The 19,631-nt window shown below is 41.3% G+C and overlaps 2 protein-coding genes across 2 annotated transcripts in view; both read left to right on the top strand.

The window, feature by feature from the left end:
- The window catches only part of LOC144658049 (uncharacterized), a 155,151-nt gene extending 146,480 nt beyond the window's left edge, over positions 1 to 8,671 (top strand). The window contains 9 exon segments of the mRNA XM_078518375.1: positions 5 to 225; positions 581 to 793; positions 1,569 to 1,828; positions 2,802 to 3,006; positions 3,480 to 3,698; positions 4,152 to 4,408; positions 5,350 to 5,678; positions 7,520 to 7,790; positions 8,316 to 8,671. Of these exon segments, the coding sequence (XP_078374501.1) occupies positions 5 to 225; positions 581 to 793; positions 1,569 to 1,828; positions 2,802 to 3,006; positions 3,480 to 3,698; positions 4,152 to 4,408; positions 5,350 to 5,678; positions 7,520 to 7,774 (1,959 nt within the window). The 3' untranslated portion in view covers positions 7,775 to 7,790; positions 8,316 to 8,671.
- A 456-nt stretch (positions 8,672 to 9,127) lies between these two features.
- On the top strand, positions 9,128 to 16,447 carry LOC144657009 (uncharacterized). The gene is made up of 2 exons (XM_078517280.1): positions 9,128 to 9,243; positions 10,661 to 16,447. Exon 2 carries the CDS (start codon positions 10,691 to 10,693, stop codon positions 15,515 to 15,517), a length of 4,827 nt encoding a protein of 1,608 aa, XP_078373406.1. The 5' UTR covers positions 9,128 to 9,243; positions 10,661 to 10,690; the 3' UTR covers positions 15,518 to 16,447.
- Positions 16,448 to 19,631: the final 3,184 nt, after the last annotated feature.

The raw sequence follows: 19,631 nt of genomic DNA on the forward strand, positions 1-19,631 counted from the left end.
TTAGTCTTGTAATAATGTTTGTTATTTCTTGTTAGACGTGTCTGTTGGCTTCAAGGGTGATTCGTACATGCAGTACAAACCACTGTCAGCGCTGAAGACTACAGCAGATATCCAGATGGCCTTCAGGCCAATCAGCCGATCAGGGGTCATGCTGAGTAACAATGGCAGCAATAACAACAATGACTACATCTTTATCGTCTTGAAACGCGGAAGAGTTATTTTCAGGTATGTTAGCACGTTACTTTATATTATTTGCTATTATTCGGCTTTCGGCCTCGTTGGCTATTAAAGTATCGGGCGATATTTCGCGCGATATTTTCGCCTGAGTCTATCACCTTTTTTATACTGGTCAGCAAAGATTGGCCAGTATTATTGAAATAGCTCATTTGATAACGACTGGGGCTGGTGCTTCTTTTTCAAACCTATTCCCGTCCAAAGAACTATACCTTTTTTATTTTCGATGGGCGTGGTTTTTTCCGTACAAATGGAAAGCTTCCAACTCGCACTGCAACCTGCCTCACATTCCTTAGCACGCGATACGTACCTATAATTTTTTCTCTCACTAATTTTCTCGTTTTAGCTATGATCTGGGTAAAGGTCCTGCAAGGATTGTTAGCAACCAGCAGGTCAGGATAAATCAATGGAACCAGCTGCAAGTACACAGAGATGGCATCAATGGTTACATAGTATTGAACGGGGAACGCGTGATTGGAGCTTCCCCGCCAGGTCTTTCGCAATTGAATTTAGATACCGATATGTACCTTGGTGGACTAGGCGAAGGCGTTACTGGAAAGTGAGTAAGAAGGAGTCTCAGAGTCGAAAATTTAATTCTCTTTACTGAGGTTATTTCGTTTGTTTTATCGTTTAATACTTCTGAGTTTTAGGTGGCACCTTTTCTATGGTTACAGTGTTTGGTTCCGAGAGTAATCCAAATGACGTTTTTGCTGAAGAGTTGTTTTTAATCCTCCATAAGAAAAATGATGGGCTGAACATTTAAACACAATACCTCGCGAACCTAACACAGCCAAGAGAAACATAGAAAGTCATATTTTTTCTGAAATTTGTCTTGTCTTAACATTTAACTTTAATTTGTCTTTGCACTAACAACATTGCGTATGCTAATTTTAAAGCTTTAAGAATTTTTTTATGCGTTTTTATAAGCGTGTTTGGGTTTTTCGTGCACTAAGAACTATGGGTAATTGTACCCTTCGTCATCTTATTGCGTATCGTGGAATGAGCTTCGTAAAGCAAAAACCAGAGTTATCACTGGCCAATCACAAAGCACACAGACAATTCAGTAAACCAATCAAAACTCGAAGCAAATACATGTAGCAGGTACGAAGCGCGGGAAAACGTACGATTTGAATGACGATTACTTCTGATTGGTTGAGAAACCAGAAATTAACAACGATGGTTAAGACTGCGAAGATTACGGATTACGGACATCGAACCTAACAAATTTAGCTTTTTTTTCAAGACGTGTCTTTCGTGATGTGACCCCCTTGAGTGAACAATCTCTTTATGAAGTTGTCCGCTTTTCTAACAACGAAATTTCTCTTTTGTTACAGGTATGCTAAACTACTGGGCACAAGAGCCGGCTTTTTCGGATCCATTGCTAACCTAACCATCAACGGTGTATACTACGATCTTGTGTATCCTGGCCAATCAATTGACCACCCTCTGGCGCAGTTCAATGCAGTCATGAACAGCAGTTATGACCCTTGCATGATGACTCCTTGTGAACACGGCGGTTCCTGCTTTGTGTATGAGGACAACGTCCAATGTAAATGCCCTAAAGGATTTCTGGGTGAACGCTGTGAGCTACGAGGTACGTCATGTAAAAACGTTGAAAAAGTGTTTGTTTCCTTTGGAAAATTACAAGATTTAGTGGCAATCCAAAAGAGAGTTCTTTATTGGGGGATTTCTTTTGGTTATAATTTAACCCTTTACACCCTATTAAGGGTCACCAACATTAAGTTTCCCCTCGCAATATCAAAACGTAATCAAGAAAATGTATTGAGATCAACAAGCAAAATTTTTATGTGGATATTGGTACTTGAAGGATTAAAATCAATTTCAGCCCGGGCCAAACGAGGATGATAGTTGATGAGAGTTCAAACTCTCGCTCTTATTTGGCATGGAACTCTCATTCATTCTCATCGACTCTCATGCGCTCTCGTCGACTTTGAACGTGCTCAAGATTTTCACGAGAGTCGATAAGAGTTTGACGGACTCTCGTTCTCGTTTGGCCCGAGTTGATGATAGTCGATGAGAGTTGACGAAAACTCTCATGAGAGTCAACTCTAATCAACTCTCATCCTCGTTTGGCCCAGGCTTTCTGAAACATTTGAGCACGTTTAAACACGATTAGAGCGCTTGAGAGTCGATAAGAGTGCATGAGAATTTCAGGCAAAACGAGAGCGAGAGTTTGAACTCTCGTCAACTCTCATCCTCGTTTGGCCCGGGCTTTATGACCTAATAGGTGTTTCCCTCTTCTGGGCCAGAATTCTGTGTTCTTGTGCACAAATCTTGGTACGCGTCGGCCTCATAAGCCAAGTGGCGTGGCAATACACTCGGTATATCTCGGATGAATTGTCCGCCGTTTGGTAGCTTGCTTTGCGTCGTAACTTATAGATACATGGACAACTGTTAGTCGAGACATGGCCAAACGGTGTCATCTTGCGTCTACTTGCGCCTCTGTTTGTTTTCTACAAAATGATCATTTGGGGCTTTTAATTAATCCGTAAAAGGATTATTTAGCCGTTTATCCTTATGTGGTGTTTTGTTCTCTCATTTTTTAGCCAACGTGCCATATTTTCAAGGTGGTATAATTGGTGGCTCGTACATGGAGATACAGCTAGAGTTGATGGTTGTTAGAAAAAATGAATTTGCTGCCATTTTTGACATTCGTCCAGAACAGGCAACTGGCCTCATAATGTACTCAGGGTCTTCAAGGGCTTCTGATTTCATCTCTTTAGCCATGATTGGAGGAAGGCTAGAATTCAGGTAGGGAAAAAGATCATATCATGTAATATGAAGTCACCTTTGCATTGAAAAACTGGGCGATACATGTGCTACATGCAGTAAAAGGCACAGTTGCATTAAGTTCGTTTTGCCGCGGTTTGTTATTATTTTAAAATGCCAAAGCAATAAAACTGCCGCAGAGCCAAAAGGGTGTAACGAGGCCACGTAAAACAATGTTATAGTTCTCTTTATTTTCTTATACTGTTTTTTCAACCGTGTTTAAATAAAGTTTGTCAATGTCAATTTGTCAAACTACAGGAGATTATCGCAAGTCACCTGCGAATTTCAATCGCCGATCTGTGACATGTCAAATTCTTGCGATTTTTATCGCAAGTCGCTGCGATCAAAACCGCCGGCGAAAATTTTCGCAAATCGTAGCGATCATCGTATAAAATCGCTAAGTGTTTGTCCCTTTTAATGAAGGTTCGACCGTAATTTTCTTCTTTGAAATCTAGGTTCAACCTTGGAGAAGGCGTCACTATAATCTCAACAGATTTCAACTTGCAGCTCGATCAGTGGCACCACATCGAGGTTATCCGTGAAGGCTTACTGGGCATGCTGATTGTGGACTATGTCTACAGTTATCAGGGCGAGGCAACGGGGAAGTCGACTCTGGATTTGGATCAAGCGAAAGTCTACCTCGGTGGAGGAAGAGATATACTTCGAAGCAAAATGTGAGTAATTTATTGAAGAATTGGGTACTTGTGATCTTTTTCTTTGTTCTCGTGGTCTGCTAGTTTGCTCCTGCCTTGTTATAAATATTATTTGCGTTATAAATTTTAAAAGAAGCAAATTCATCGGGAGTGTTGTGCCACCCGGGTGACAGTAAATTTATTACTTGCGGAGGCGTGGCTTGGGTCATTGTGTTGTGTTTTTTGACAAGACACTTAACTGCCACATCGCCTCGCTCTTCTAAGCAGTAAAAAATATTACCGGAAAATTGGGAATGAGGAAATCTGACAAATATTCTGGGAAGTAACCTGCATTTCAAGAGAAGCTAACCCTTTGTGCAACAGAAACAATAGTTAAAAACTTCCTAATTCTGCGTTCACGGGGATTAACAAACCTAAATACATTGGAGATAAACGCTTCAAATATGATCAGAATGCAAAATTTTCTTTGTTTAGCTTTGAAAGGACTGGAGTAAGAACCTCCTTCAAAGGCTGCATCCGGGATGTCGAATCCGAATATGAAGACTTGCGCGAGAAACCGCTGGACCTTACTTTCTCAGAAAGGGAGGATCCCACGAGAGTGTTTTTCAAAGTGAAGAAGTGTGGATGCAAGAACTTGGTATGCGAAAATGGCGGAACATGCGTGTCGAGAAAGACAGATTACCGCTGTGAATGTAAACTGGGCTTTACAGGACCTCAATGCAAGACTACAAGTAAGTGTTTTGTGACAACCGGTTGCACAAGTCAATTCTAAATTAAAAATTAGACTCGAAAGAAAAGCGCTCGGAACAAAAGACTTTCAAATGTTAGTATCCAGGTTCTATCCAGATTTACCGTTAAATCCTGGTTATTTTGCAACTTTGTAAGGGTTTTGGGTTGGCTTATGCCTGGGAAACTGACCCCCCCCCCCCCCCCCCACCGGGGGGAAGGGGGCGGTTCATATGCGGTGTGACAATAGTTGATTTACACAACTATGCACAAAGTAATCTGTATAACCTTTTTGTCTGTCACAGTTAGACTCCTTTTATTTCATTTGTAGAGCTTTCCCCTTGTTCTTTCGTCAACAACTACTGAATTCGTAATGGAAAGAAATGACAAATGAGAAAAATATTTATCAGTAAGTAATGCAAGCTACTACGGGTAAAATTTCGCGTTCACCCAACTGGTGTCAAACCTCTGACCTGCGGCATACTGCTTTGATTACTTTTTGTCGATGAGTGAGAATGTATAGAAAGAAATAATGGTAAATGTAAAAGATTGGTTGAGAAATAGGAAAAATATTTTAAAATCATTTAGTGACGCAAGCTACAATGAGCGGCAAAAGTCCTTGAGACAGTTGGTTGGAATGTAAACTACATTTAACATTCCCATTTTCCCACTTCAAATCCGTTGCAACTTGTGAATCACTCCCCCCTCCCCCTGCTCAATGGAAAGAAATGACAAATGAGAAAAATATTTATCAGTAAGTAATGCAAGTTACTAAGGGTAAAATTTCGCGTTCACCCAACTGGTGTCAAACCTCTGACCACCTCCAAGGGGTGATAGGGTAAAATTTTTCCACATTACTCAAAAAGTGCTTAACGTCTCAACACTTTTGGCACTCATTTTAGTCGGGGAGAAATCTCTAAATTCGTAATGTTTTTTATCCTGTTAGGCTGCGGCAGAAACGTTGTGGTTGACTTAGGATTCGCTTTGGATGGTTCTAATTCAATAGACGACAATGAATATCGTCTAACAAAGGACTTCGTCAAGGACATAATCAGATCGTTCTCGATCTCGGAAGAAGGAACCCATGTTAGTCTGCTCGAATATGCTAGCAGGGCGTCCATTAAAATCTACTTCGACGACGACTATTTTGATGCTAACGAAATTCTTAAAGAAGTAGAAGACTTGAAACAAGCCCAAGGAGCGGCTACTAATATTGGCAGTGGTCTAAAGAAAACGCTGGATATGTTCTCAGAAAGATATGGAATGAGAAAAGAGGTAAGACACTTTTAGAACTGTGCGTCGATCTGTTGCCACTTAGAAAATTTTGATTAATTTTTGACATCTTTTTGACACCTTTTTGACAATTTAAAAGTCTGTCTTTTCAACTGGCCAATGAAAATGCGAGAGGCTGAGTTTTCAAGTTTCATGTTTGGTCTCTGACAGAAGAATAAAGGTTTTATGGGTCAAATGAGTCAATGAATCAAATCTTAGATTAGAGTTATTAATTTGAAAACAGCTCTGCCCTTACTAACAAATAAAAGCCAACCACAAGCTAACCAGAGTGGAACTTGCCGCAAACAAACCAGAGGTAGAACTACTGAACCGTAAGCAAAGTGGAGTGCTTCTAAGCTTACTTGTTAAAAGGGAAACCGTGGTTCATAAACAGGTTATAATCTACTTTGTGTAAAAATCACCTTGACTCATGATCCCCCCGCGGGGGGGGGTACTCCCATATATGGGCTATATAGGTATGTGCCGCGGGATAGGGTATGGTTTTTGAGGTTCTCAGTCCTTAAATAGGGTATTATTTTTGCTCTTTTTGGCAATGTGTTCCCGGTGTGATCCTTAGATAGGGTACCTTAATTCTATCAGCTAAAATAAACGCCCAGCTAAACGTAAAAAGGCATCCGTTCAAGTGTTAGTAAAGCAATTTTGATTTTATAAAGATTTGTGTTTTGTCGTGCGCGGTTAGCCGTTATTTGCGTCGTCACGGAACGCTTCTCCTTTCCTTGAATAGGGTGTCATTTTTCAGTTTTGGGCCTTAAAAAGGGTATCAATTTTCGAATTCTTTATCCTTAAATAGGGTCAGGGTCTAACAACCTTCGCGGCACACCCCTAACCGAAATTTATGGGAGTACCCCTCCTCCGGGCCCCGGGGCTCATGACTCATAGACTCATTGACAGGGGACCTCCTCTGACAGTTGTCAACTTCGGCTCCCTCACTTCTGGTATTTTGATTGGCCAGATGAAAAAGAAACCATTAAAAGGTTGTCAAAGGAATGTCAAAAATTAATCAAAGCTTTGTCAAGTAGAAACGGCAGACGCATTCACGATAATATTAAATTATTTATTTTAAGACGTTAGGAGGAGCGGTGGCCTGGTGATTAGTGCGCGGGACTCTAGATAGCGGTCCGAGTTCGAGCCCAGGCCAGGGTCAATGTGCTGTGTTCTTGGGCAAGACACTTTACTTTCATAGTGCCTCTCCCCACCCAGGAGTATACAGTTAAACCCCGGTAACTCGATCTCTGAAGGAAAACAAAAAACAGTTCGAGTTAGCAGGGTTTCGAGTTATCGAGGTCGATTGAATATTTATTTTGCCAAGTTAATAATATTGATAGTTTACTGATTTTTTTTGCACTTCAGTATACAGTACAGTGCAAATTGAACCTATCTCGTCAGAAACTCTAACACGATCATAAATTCTTATGATAAGAGTGAAAAATGGCTGTCAAATGCCTGATCTGTTCGTTGCTCTCATCAATATGCAATGGGCAACCGTGGCAAGTTGCAAGAAACCGGAATTCGAGTTATCGAGGTAAATTTGACCCAACTTTTGTTCAAGGGAAACAAAATTTAGTTCCAGTTAGCGAGGTTTTTGAATTATCCGAGTTCGAGTTACCGGGGTTCTACTGTAAATAGGTTTTGGCGAATTCAAAGCTAGCATCCCATCTAGGGGGGAGCAGAAATACTCCTAGTCCTCCTAGTCAAGAACTCAAGAATTTCCTGAGACCGCGATTTTCTGCACCGACTTGGCTTATCAACATTTTATTCCTGGATAGACAAAACATTTCATGGTCTTAGAAAATAGAAATATAATGATTTCCTTTTATTAAAAGGTGGAAAAGCTGTTTATTTTCTTCACGGACGGGACAAACACGGACCGCGACGAAGATTTGACTCAATTCACGAATGAACTCAAGCGCAGGGGAATCAGGACGCTCGCCGTGGGAGTAGGAAGTGATACAAATTCTACTGAACTTGCTACCATCGCTTCCTCCAAGGATCATGTGTTTAAACTGGAGGAGTTTGAGGAACTGAAATTGATCATACAGGACCTGACTCCAAATCAGTGCAAAGTTGACTTGCCGTAGCGTCGCGCGATACAAGGTAGGCTGGCGCCGGTTTTGAAGAGTTAGAGGAACGGTCGGGGAAGTCAAGGGTGTCAAGGGTGTTTCTTACAAGGTTTTTACGGATCCAAGAAGTCTTCGACCGAGACTGGGAGGTACACAAGGGAAACCTTTGGCTCCCAGGGAAGTGGGGTTGGCTTAACCACTATTTTTCTTAGGGTGGGTGGTTGGGTGAGGAAAGCTGGCTCCCAGGGTAATATAGTTGACTTACCCGCTGCCTTGAGGTTGGGAGCGAGGAAGGGAGTGGCAGGGAAATTCTCACCGCTGACGATTTCAGACTAGTCTTTCTTAAAACATTTAGCGGTTTCTTTAGGTTAACGTTTTCTTTTGGATTGTTTGTCGTAACTTTTTCTTCAGTTAAGCGTGACAAAATTATTACTGTTTCGTCAGTTTTGGTAACTGCTACTGCGTGAAAATACTTCATCCGTACTTAGCGCTAAGTACTGGGATTCCTATTATCTGAAATTGTAACGTTATTTTACACTTCTTTCCTTTCTTCCTACAGATGCAATTTGAAACCCGATAACATCTCCAGGATTTACATGGAAAACCGTTTTATTTTTAAAAATTAAATAAAGTAAGCTTATGTACTCAATTTTTTTAACTTAGCTCTTAGTCACATTTTTACATAAAGCAAATAACTCAATCGTTAAGTATCAAAAATTTCTAGTTTACCTTTATCGACGACCAACCGTTAGAATGGTCTTTATGCGCAATAACAGCAAGAAAAAAAATGAACATTAAATAAGAGGCAGAAGCCATAATGTATATCTCAAGTTTTTAAATGCTTTGATTTGTAACACTTTTGTAACCCTTAAAAATATTACATAATAAAACAGCGCCAACCGATCTCTTGCCAGAGTCTTGTGTTTGTTTGGATAGTTTATACTGAGTGTTAATAAATTAGCCAGAGACGGTCCATTTCTTGGGATATTTTTTCAATCTTCAACTGGGAACGCGTCACATTTTTTACATTCCGCACCATGTCATTCTTGTCCCCATAGCCCTTTCGTTTCTCTTAGCCGGCTGGGCCTTGGCACGAGAAAACGAAGGGCTCGGGACACAGGATTTCCAGTCCTAGATTCTAGGACTTCCGGTTTTCATGTATGCAGTCATGACGTTTCAAAAGAATGTATGAGAGAGTCGTTAAGTTTTCGACTTTCGTTTAGGAATTCTTTGTTCCAAACAGCCAATAAAAAAAATTGGAATTAATTTCCTCGTGCCAAGGCCCAGCCGGCTAAGATAAACGAAAGGGCTATGGGGACGAGAATGGCGCCATGTTTTCTCATTTGGTGGGGAGCTTGGACGCTAGCTAATCGAAATGAGCTGACGTCAGCGCTTTCATCGCTAACGAGTCCGCTAACCGATGAAAGCGGAAATCTTTGCTGTCTGATGAAGTTTGCCGCTCTGCAAAGAGTGTAAGATGTATTGATGTAAGTACTATTTATTGAACAATTCTATTTTAAGGTGATCGATGAAGTTGATAAGAAGCTTTAACTTGTTAATGGAAAAGCTACTGAATGGTTCTGTTGAATCTCTAGTGTATTTATAATGTTTCATTCGTAGTATTGAATCGAAGATCTCTGCGCGATCAAACCTAGTGCATACACATTAGGTATCTGTAACTCCTACATGTAAGCTCTTTCCAAATCTTATAATACCAACTGTGATTTATATGCTAAGACTCATTCCATAGACTTGAGATTGGTTTGAGTTGGAAACGTCCTTTGCTGAGGAATCGTAAAAAATATACATAGCTTCTCAGTTCATTAGTGATCTGTGACGAAGTGGTTTCATCCACACAACTCAACCTTGTGCATAAGCCGTCGGCATTCAGGAATGTGCACTCGATCGGGTGATGAGTCAGTCCTTTCAAAATCATTATCAACTGTTATGATGCGTTATATTTAAAGGTTTTAAGAATTTAACCGAGTTAAGTTCAGTTGAGAGTCAGTTAAGATACCAGACAGTCAGTGACGTGTGCTGTTAAAAATTGGCATTTTCACTTTCATTTGTCGTTGCATCTATAATGAAGTGTGTTGCCATTAATTGGAACTTCCTTTTGTTCTCGATGCTTTTAATGTTGCAAAAACCACTTTTAAACCGTAGAAGTAAAAATATTTACCTACTCAAGTGTCAGAATTTCACATAACTTTTTATGTTTCACCGCGACAGAACATTTGCGTAACTAGTCACGCTGCATGGACACAAAATTATTCCTAAATGTCTGCTGTGAACAGAAGCTTTTGTTTGGGCGGTTACGGCTTTGCATACTTTTGAGAAGTGTCATTTTGTTTACTTTTACCTCTTGGTAATTTGAAGGTCGATTTCCTCAAATGGACAACAACTAGCAGTTAACAAGCGAATTCAGAATTTAGTCATTGTTATACCTTGATTTTAAGGCTTTTCCTAAGGAAACGCATGGTAATTTAAAACCAAACGGCTCTTTAATGGGGTTTAATAATCCAAAATCAAACTGAGTCGTGGAATAGAAACAAACTTACCGCTCTAGTAGCCACAACGCAATGTTTCAATTCACAAGACAATTTTAAGTTTGCAGTTTCTGTCCAGAGTTGTTCATCGTGGCTTTTATCTAAGTCGCGCCCCTTCTGGTCGTTCTTTCTTCCCAACCATCGACCTAGACTGTTACATTTCATGTGAACTGCTCCACACATAAAGAAAAATCTTCTACTCAGTTGGCCTAGCCAATTTTTGACACGGGACATCTAGAAATACGTTTTGAAAGAAAGATTCTGAAACGTAACAACTTAAGTCAGAGCAGTTTTGTTTTATGTGAGACTTACTATTTGAATTTTCACATTTGACTCAAAACTGAAGTGATTTTTTTAGAATTTCAGTCTCGGCAAAGGAAAGCAAAGCATGGCGACTGCCAGTTGGGTGACAGAACTTGACAAAAAAGAACACAAAAACTGGGTGATGGTTGGATGTGCCTTGAACATTGCCAAAAATGGAATTACACAACTAATCCAGGGCAAAATAGATACTTGGTACCAGTCCCTTATATCCAGCCCACCTCTTCAGTCACTTCCCGCATGTACTTGTACGCTTGGCTCTTCTGTGTGGTGTGGGACTTGCGTCACTTGGAAGACGGAACTGAAGCGTTACCACAAGTTCAACCAGCCAAAGATTCCCAACAGTGATAGGACACAGTGGGGTTCTCCAGCTGGGGCATGGGAAATAGCTAAAGTCTTTATGTCAGCTCTTGGAAGTAGAAAAGCGCAAGTCGTTGACGCCGAGACCACGGACATTGGCGGTTTGTTGAACTTATTGGAACAGTGTCCTTTCATCCAACCCCCAGTGAATCCGACAGATTTAAGTTCAGCTCGAGACCAATGCAGGAACCACTGGGCGCATGCTCCAAAGCAAGAACTTCAAGATGCAGATGTCAATACCATATTTGGTCATCTGGATAATCTGATGAAGGACCCAGTCTTTAACGCTGACAACGCAGCCCAGAAATCATCCAAAGACTTGCAAGACTTAAGAAATAATGGTCTGGTAAACGTCAGGGAATCCGAAGTTGATGCTCTTCATTTGCTCCGTCAGTCGCTAGTAACAGACTTGACAAAGTGCCGAGATGATTTGGCTGATGTTCAAGATGAACTTCTTCGACTAGATGCGGAGACAGAGAAGGCTGTCCAGAAGATAAAAGAACAAAGTGATATAAACAGGGAGGAGATTGCCAGGCAAGGCCAACAGCTGGAAGCGAAGATAAGGGAAGTCGAAGCTAACCTTTCAGAGAAGATATCCACAATTCTAGGTATTACTGACGAATTCAATAAGCTGGTTAGTGAACGAGACGATCTTCAAGGAAAATTCGATCTTATCAGCAACGATCTTGAAGAGGTGCGAGATTATTTGCAGGGCGTCAATATGGAGCTCACTGCTACAAAATCTAAATTGGCCAACATGGAAATCAAACTATCAAGTTTACAAAAGGATGTCATAAAACTCACGGAAAAAGTGGAAACATTGGAAGTAAACGCCTCGCAGGGAGAGAGTGGCGAAGATAGCCACGTGATCTTCACCGCACCAAGTAGATTAACAGCGTTCACTGGCCGTGAGGCAGCTCTGGCATGGCTAGAACAAAATCTAGCCCCGGATCAGAGTTTTGAAAATTGTCCAGGGACGTCCTGTCGTACTAAAGCTATATGTGGTCTTGGAGGATGTGGCAAGACTTCTCTGGCTGTAGAATTCTCTTGGAGAGAAATGAATCGCTTCCCAGGTGGTGTGTTCTGGATCAATGGAGAGAGTGACGAAAATATCAGTAAATCAGTTGTTGAGAACCTTTCCCTTCTCAATATTCCTGCTTCGACAAGTGAGAAAGTCGATGACACCCTAAATAGATTTTTGGCCTTGTTATCCAAGAAGAAACGTCCATGGCTTCTTGTAATGGACAACGCAGATGAATTGGAAGATCAAACATGCCCGACAGGCGTAAAGAAGATTTGTAAAGGGCCTTGGCAAAGAAATGGCAACGCATTCAAGCATGGGAACATACTGCTCACAACAAGAAGAAGTGCTAAAGACACGAAAACGTTCTTAAAGTTTTCACGTGATGAGTGCTTTGAGCTGCAATGTTTTAATGAAGAGGAAGGTGCGTTATTCCTAATGCAAAGAACGGGTTGTAAAGAAAAATCCCTTCACCTAGATGCAATTCTGCTAGCCAAAGAACTGGGATCTTTGCCATTAGCCCTTGAGCAAGCTGCAGCTTACATATCTGCTCTTCCTATACCTTGCAGCTTCAAAAACTACCTAGAAAAATACCGAGCTGTTAAGCTCCGTCTATTAAAGCAACAGCCAGCTACAGCGCTTAGTGTTGAGGCGCAGCACCGTCTGGCAGTGCACACAACCTGGAAGTTGAATTTTGAATTCATATCACAAAAATCGCCCGCTGCCGCCACTATGATGCGTATTGCAGCGTTTCTAGAATCTGATACCATTCCTATTGATGTCATCAATCCTGGCTTCCCTGAATTAGATCAGGAGGAACTAAGAGAGGTTGCGCGCTCTGAGTTTGATGTGGACACCATTCTCAAGGTGCTGTCTAGTTATTCGCTTTTCTCAGTCGACCAAAAACGTAGAGTATTTGCTGTCCATAAACTCGTTCAAGAAGTCGTCAGAGAAAGCCTAACAACAGCGGAAAGAATAGAGATATTGGTGGCAGCCACTCGAGTTCTTCATTATGCATTTAAAGCAAATAACAAACAAGACTCTTTATTTATTGCTCTCCTGCTAAGCTTTCGCACGTTAAAAAATCATATGGAGAAAGAGCCGAAATCGTTAAAAGAAGATAGTCTCCATGCTCTTTACAACACTGAAATCCTGGAACTGTGCGCCTTTGTTTTTCAATTCTACAAGGACGATATTTCTCTTTACAGGGTCTATGCTGAGCTGTCACAGTTTAATTTACGAGTCTTTCGCATGGTATATTGCGATGCCGATCAACCAGATTTATTCCTTTCGTTGATGATTCAAACAAGCATTTTTAAACAGTGGTGCGCAACTCCTAAAATCGACAAAGAAGCGAAGAAACTCTCTGACAGCGCTGTGAAGAAGCTGATTGAGTTAGAGCAGTCTGGTGTTAAAGTGAGTGTCGATATCAAATTTGACGTCCTCGACCACAGTGCTTCTTTTTACGCTAAGGAAAACCAGTGGGAGGAAAATTACAAAGCTTTATTGAAGCTTGAAGAATTGCCAATAAGTGAGAACAAGGTTGTACAATTGCAACAAAACATTGCAAGAGCAGAAAATTTTTTATCACCTTACAATGCTCAGACCGCTTTGAGACGTTATCAGAATACCCTCAAGATTGCTAGGAAAATTTACCCTTCTGATGACTCTCGTTTTTTAAACCTTCAGCTGGAAATCAGTAATTTACTATATTTAGGGGGCAAGGTACAGGAAGCTAAGCCGTTTGCTGAAGAAATGTGGGATAACTGCAAGAAACTACCACCTACTTCCACTACTTTCATACTAGCGGCAACGGCTGCCATGAGAATAAAATGTAATTTCGATCCTATCGCCTCGGAGGATATACTGGTGGATATTCTAAAACGTAACTGGCCCCATATATACAGAATGGCGGCTTCCCTGCCTCAGCGTCAGATTCATGTGGAAGAAATTGCTGTTGGTGACGGTACCGAAAAAGTCGTAGTTATAGTTTTAAAAAGTATGCTAGATTGCTTCTTTGCACTAATTGAACACAACTTTTCAACTAACAAATTAAACTTCTACAGAACTATTGCAGAGATAAAACTGTGTATAGAAAAGAGACTTTTTGGTGAAGTTCACCCAGACATGGAAACGCCTTACGAGTATCTGAAACGTGTACACAAGATTCTAGGAAACGAGAAGGAGGTCTTGCGTCTCCAAGAACTAGTTGTTAAATGTCAACAGCTAGAGCCAGGCCGTAACACATCCGTTCACCAAACCCTTCCATTTGATGACAATTTAATTCGTACCAGGAAGTACAAAGACTGTGCTGACGCTTTGTTCAGGATGAGGAACTATTCAGCCGCACTGGAGCTCTATGATCAAGCTTTATGCCTGTCGCCAAACGATGCCAAGTTGCTAAGTAACAAAGCGGCAACCTGTGTGAAACTTTCAGAACAATGCTTAGTGGAAGCCAAACATACATTTCTTGAACAGGCTTTACAAGCCTCTCAGAACGCGATAACTGCAGATCGCTCCTGGGTGAAGGGTTATTATTGGAAGGCTGTCTGTCTTGTTCATCTTGGCAAACGAGGTCCGTCACTAGCTGCAGCTGCTGTTGCTAAACATCTGTTTCCGTCGCAGTGTGCCGAAATCCCTGCAGTTGTGGATCGTTTTGGAAGCTATGATTTACAGATCATAACGACCATTCGAGAACTTCTCTATGCCACCGAGAGGGGAAACTCTCGGAATGTAGTGATCGTGATGAAAGCGGGGAGATACGAGCTACCGAGTCCTTTGAAAATTCCTACGAATGCAGTGATAGTTGGTCTTGGTAAAGTCCAAATTCACTGCTCAAAAGGTGTACCACTGCATCTTGATATAACCAGCTATATGGCGGAAAACATTTCAATGTACCCCACATTGGCAACCCTGAAAGAAAGAGCTAGAAGGTCCATTACTGATGGGCAAGTGGACGAGGCACTGTCACTGTACAGTCAAGCACTAATTTCATGTCCAAACGATCCTAAGATTCTCACAATCAGAGCGTCAAGCTACTTAAAATCTGCCGAGCAAAAGAAAGACATCCCGTTTGAGCGCGAGAAATTGTTAGAACTTGCATTAAATGATGCCGAAGCTGCCATCAAAGCTGACCCTACCTGGCTGCTTGGTTACTACACCAAGGCAACAAGCTTGGCTGAGCTGGACAGAAAACAGCAAGCTCTGGCTGCTACAGCAGTGTTTAAACACTTGAGCTCAGGTCGGGACGTTCCTGAAGTTGCTGAACACTATGGCGAACTGCAAGTGCACGTTGTTAAGAGCTCAGATGAGTTAAGCAGTTTTCTTCAAAGGATCATGAAACTTGAGGGAGTGAATCAAGTCGTTGTAATAAAAGAAGGTGAATACTCGTTAGAAAGGAGTGTCGAGATACCACAACCTCTTGTCATCGTTGCTCAAGGCAAAGTGAAAGTATCATGCAAGATTGGAGCACCCTTCCACTTTACACAAGAAGGTTATGTGGAAAATGTCTAAATTGTTGGAGACTGTGCCATACAGCAAGAGTCAAAAGACTGCATTGCAAATGATACTCAGCCAGAAGTGATAGCTCTAGCCACACCACCAGGTTACGAACATAACAACGAATGCAAGGTTAATTAATTACCTATTTTAACCACAATCTTGTAAGTCGCAGGCGGCAATCCGTCGTTAATTATAGCCTGCATTTGGATTGCTCCGAAGCTGTCATCAGAGCTAACCCTGCGTATCTAGATCTGTTTGATTACTACACCAAGGAAGCATTCTTGGCAGAGCTAGACAGAAAATAGTGCAGGAGCTCAGGTCGAGACATCCTAGAGGTTGCTTAGCGCTGACCTTTAAATTCTAGTCGTGAAGAGAACAAGTGAGCTACACAGTGTTCCTGAACGAATCAATTAACTCGAGGCTGTTTTAATAAAACAAGACACTTGCTTTTTGGAAAGAAGTGTTAATCTCACAACAGATCGCGATCATCATCGTTAAGTTGGACACGGAAAAGTTACGGTATCATGTCAGAATCTGATGAAGATGTCATTGCAGGCTGTGACAACGAGGACAATAAACAGCATAACAATATTGATTGAAATGACACTCAATAAGAGGAAGTCTGAACTGTATCTGTAGCCACACCCTCAGGGTATGAACACACCAATGACGTGCTAAGGAATGGACCATTATATTTTTGATGGGCAAGGGGGAGGGGGAAAGGCAATTTTTCTGAGCAAAATGTTTTTTCATGCAGCCTCAAGTTGTACAAAAGTTTTTTAGGCTTGTTCCAGTTATTTCTTTTAAGTTAGTTACTTTGCACGACGTTTTTGGTTTTTTCTCATATGCAGGATTTTTTGGTAATTGCCCAACCTCCAACTCCACCCACCCCCCTCCCCCCCCCCCTCAAAGATATAATGGTCCGTCCCTAAAAAACTTAACTTCCTGGTTGGAATGTTAATTCTCCTTATTGTTTAACATAACTCTTTAAATATGAGTTTGAGAATTTAGTGTTACATCAAGACAAAGCTTCCTAGTGATGAACTTCTTTATTCTCATTACCTGTCTGCTTGACAATGTGTTGATATTCTAGGGAGAAATTTGATCGTGATCATCTTTGGAATGACAGGGTTAATAAGAGGTTAATGCCTTGAATTTGAGCAATTGTCACTCAAGGATCAAAAGTAATTCGCATTTACTCTAGTTTTACATCAATACACTTATAATAAGCTTGCTAGCTATTGGTATTAAAAAGTTGCGCCACTAAAACCAAAACCAATTATTTCTTTGTTAGAGCGGTTGTCACTCGAGTGACTAAAGTAATTCGCATTTGCATTGGTTTTACATTACTACGCTTAGTGATTGGTTTTAAAATTTTGCGCCATGTTCTTAGCCAATCAGAACTAAAACCACGCTTTGTGCCGGCGACAAGTATTTGCTTCGAGTTTTGATTGGTTTGACTGGATTGTCTGTGCCCTTTGTACAGTGTAATTACCTTGGTTTTGGTTTTAGAACAGTAAATTGAAAATCGCTCTAATGTTGTCAGGATAAGTGAATTTTGTTAGCCGCAGCAAAGTTTAAGGGCCTGTTTACATGATTCCGGAATGACTTTCATTCCGGAACGAGTTCATTCCATCGCCATACATTTCTCTGTATCTGTTTACATGATACCGAGACGAAAGTCAAGTCATTCCGGAATGACTTCATTCCGGTTTTCATTCCGGAATGAAAGTTTCGTTCTGGAATGACATTTCATTCTGGTATCATGTAAACACAGAACGAATTTCGTTCCGAGATGAAATCGCAACTCATGAAACCGCATACGGACTCCACAGTTTAACTTCAGAGCGAAAAAACGTAAAAGCATTTACTGTTTATCCCAAAGAAGCAGCTCTATGGTCAAATTGCTCGTTAAATTTGCAGGTAGGGCCATTAATGAGCACAAAAACATGTTTGCGCGAAACATGCGCCATCTTGTTTTGATCTCGCGTGAAACATGCGCCACCTTGTTTTGATCTCGCGCGAAAACCACGCACGTGAAAATGCCTTTGGTTGAACCGGTCGACTCTGTCATGTGAATGCAGAACGAACTTCATTCCGGAACGAGTTTCGTTCCGGAATGAAAGTCATTCCGGAATCATGTAAACAGGCCCTAACTCAAGTGGTTACAATAAATGAATGCGTGTCCAGCAGTAGCAATGAAATATATATATATGATAAATGCAAATGCGGCCTTACACTACTGAAGACCTGAAAAAAAATTTCAGGCTCTGAGCGGGAGTCGAACCCACGACCTTTGCGTTGCCAGTGCAATGCTCTACCACTGAGCTATCAAAGCCACATGAGAGCGGTCGTATATGGGTAATCCCTTTATGGTGGACATGATACTCGGCCCAAGTATATGTGAAATAAATGAATGTGTGTCCAGCAGTAGCAATGAAATATATATATGATAAATGCAAATGCGGTCTTTACAATCCATAATACGCAAACAAAGAAAGGGCAATAGCAAAAAGCATTTGGACTGCGAGCGGGCTCTCTTTTGCTCTAAAATCTGTGGGAAAAAACACAAATAGCGAGCACAACATTCGAGTGACACGCAACTCAGAGCCTCACATTTGGTAGCTCTAGCTGGGGTTGGCACCTTGTTAAAAGTCTGCTCTTCCTAGTAGATTACAAAACATAAAAGTGCAACCCTACTATAAACAAATTAAGACACAGCTGCTTGAATGTGCATCACATTGTACACTAACATGCATGGAAACAACAGAAAAAACTGGTGTAAATGGACTACCAGGGATTATAATGCTGGGGTTAACCCTGCAATGGACTAGCATCCCACCCAGGGGGGAAGAGAAATACTCCTAGTCGCTTCATGCTACGGAATCGGGATAAGCTCGGGCCTGATGGGCCATAAGGCCCGAACGCAGACGACTGAAGAAAGCCGCAAAATAATACTTCACTAAAAAAAACTCCAAAGAAGTAAATAAACCAAAAAGGAACAGGGATGATTAAAACTGGAGAAGATTGAAAAAGATTACAAACAACAAATTTGAAAAAAATTGACAGTTTTCAAGATGCACCAACCAAGTAGCAGCTTCTTTATTGGCTGCAAGGGTGACTATTACAGTCAAACGTGAAGTGTCTGTTGGCAAATAGTAAATTATGTTTAAGATTTAAAATTCTGTCTGCTGTGGTACACGATACAGTGGGAAGAACTGGAGGGTGAAATTCTCCTAAAAAATGTCCTGAACCCGCGGTTTTCTGTACCGACATGTCTAAGCAAAGTAGTTGGTCAAAATGTTATTACTGGAAGAATCTAGATGTCTTATGGTCATCTTCGAATACGAAGGACGAACAACACACTGGACAGAAAAGACATTTTACGGTCTAGGAAAATATAAATATATGTACTAATTTATTTTATTCAAAGGTGGAAAAGCTGTTTATTTTCTTCACGGATGGGACAAACACGGACTGCGACGACGATTTGACTCAATTTACGCGAGAACTAAAGAACAGGGGCATCAGGACGCTAGCTCAGTGCCAAGTTGAATTGCCGTAGCGTCGCACGATACAAGGTAGGCTGGCGCTGGTTCTGAGGTGTTGAAGGAGCGGTTGGGGGAATCAAAGATGTCAGAGGTTTTTCTCGCACGCTTTTACGGATCCAAGAAGTCTTCGACCGAGACAGGGAGGTACACGAGGGAAACCTTTGGCTCCCAGGGAAGTGGGGTTGGCTTAACCACTATTTTTCTTAAGGGTGGGCGGTTGGGTGAGGAAAGCGGGCTCCCAGGGTAATATAGTTGACTTACCCGCTGCCTTGAGGTTGGGAGCGAGGAAGGGAGTGGCAGGGAAATTCTCACCGCTGACGATTTCAGACTAGTCTTTCTTAAAACATTTAGCGGTTTCTTTAGGTTAACGTTTTCTTTTGGATTGTTTGTCGTAACTTTTTCTTCAGTTAAGCGTGACAAAATTATTACTGTTTCATCAGTTTTGCACACTGTTCATGTGGGAAAATACTTCATCTGTACTTAGCGCTTAGCACTGGGATTCCTATTGTCTAAATTTTAACGTTGTTTTACACTTCTTTTCTTTTTTTCTCCAGCTACGATTTGAAACCCGACAA

Source organism: Oculina patagonica, chromosome 6, assembly GCF_052425735.1.
Source record: "Oculina patagonica isolate OP01 chromosome 6, crgOcupat, whole genome shotgun sequence".
NCBI classification, from domain to species: domain Eukaryota; kingdom Metazoa; phylum Cnidaria; class Anthozoa; order Scleractinia; family Oculinidae; genus Oculina; species Oculina patagonica.

Bases quoted from the DNA above. Each gene is read 5' to 3' on its own strand.
- LOC144657009 (XM_078517280.1), top strand. From the start codon at position 10,691: ATGGCGACTGCCAGTTGGGTGACAGAACTTGACAAAAAAGAACACAAA.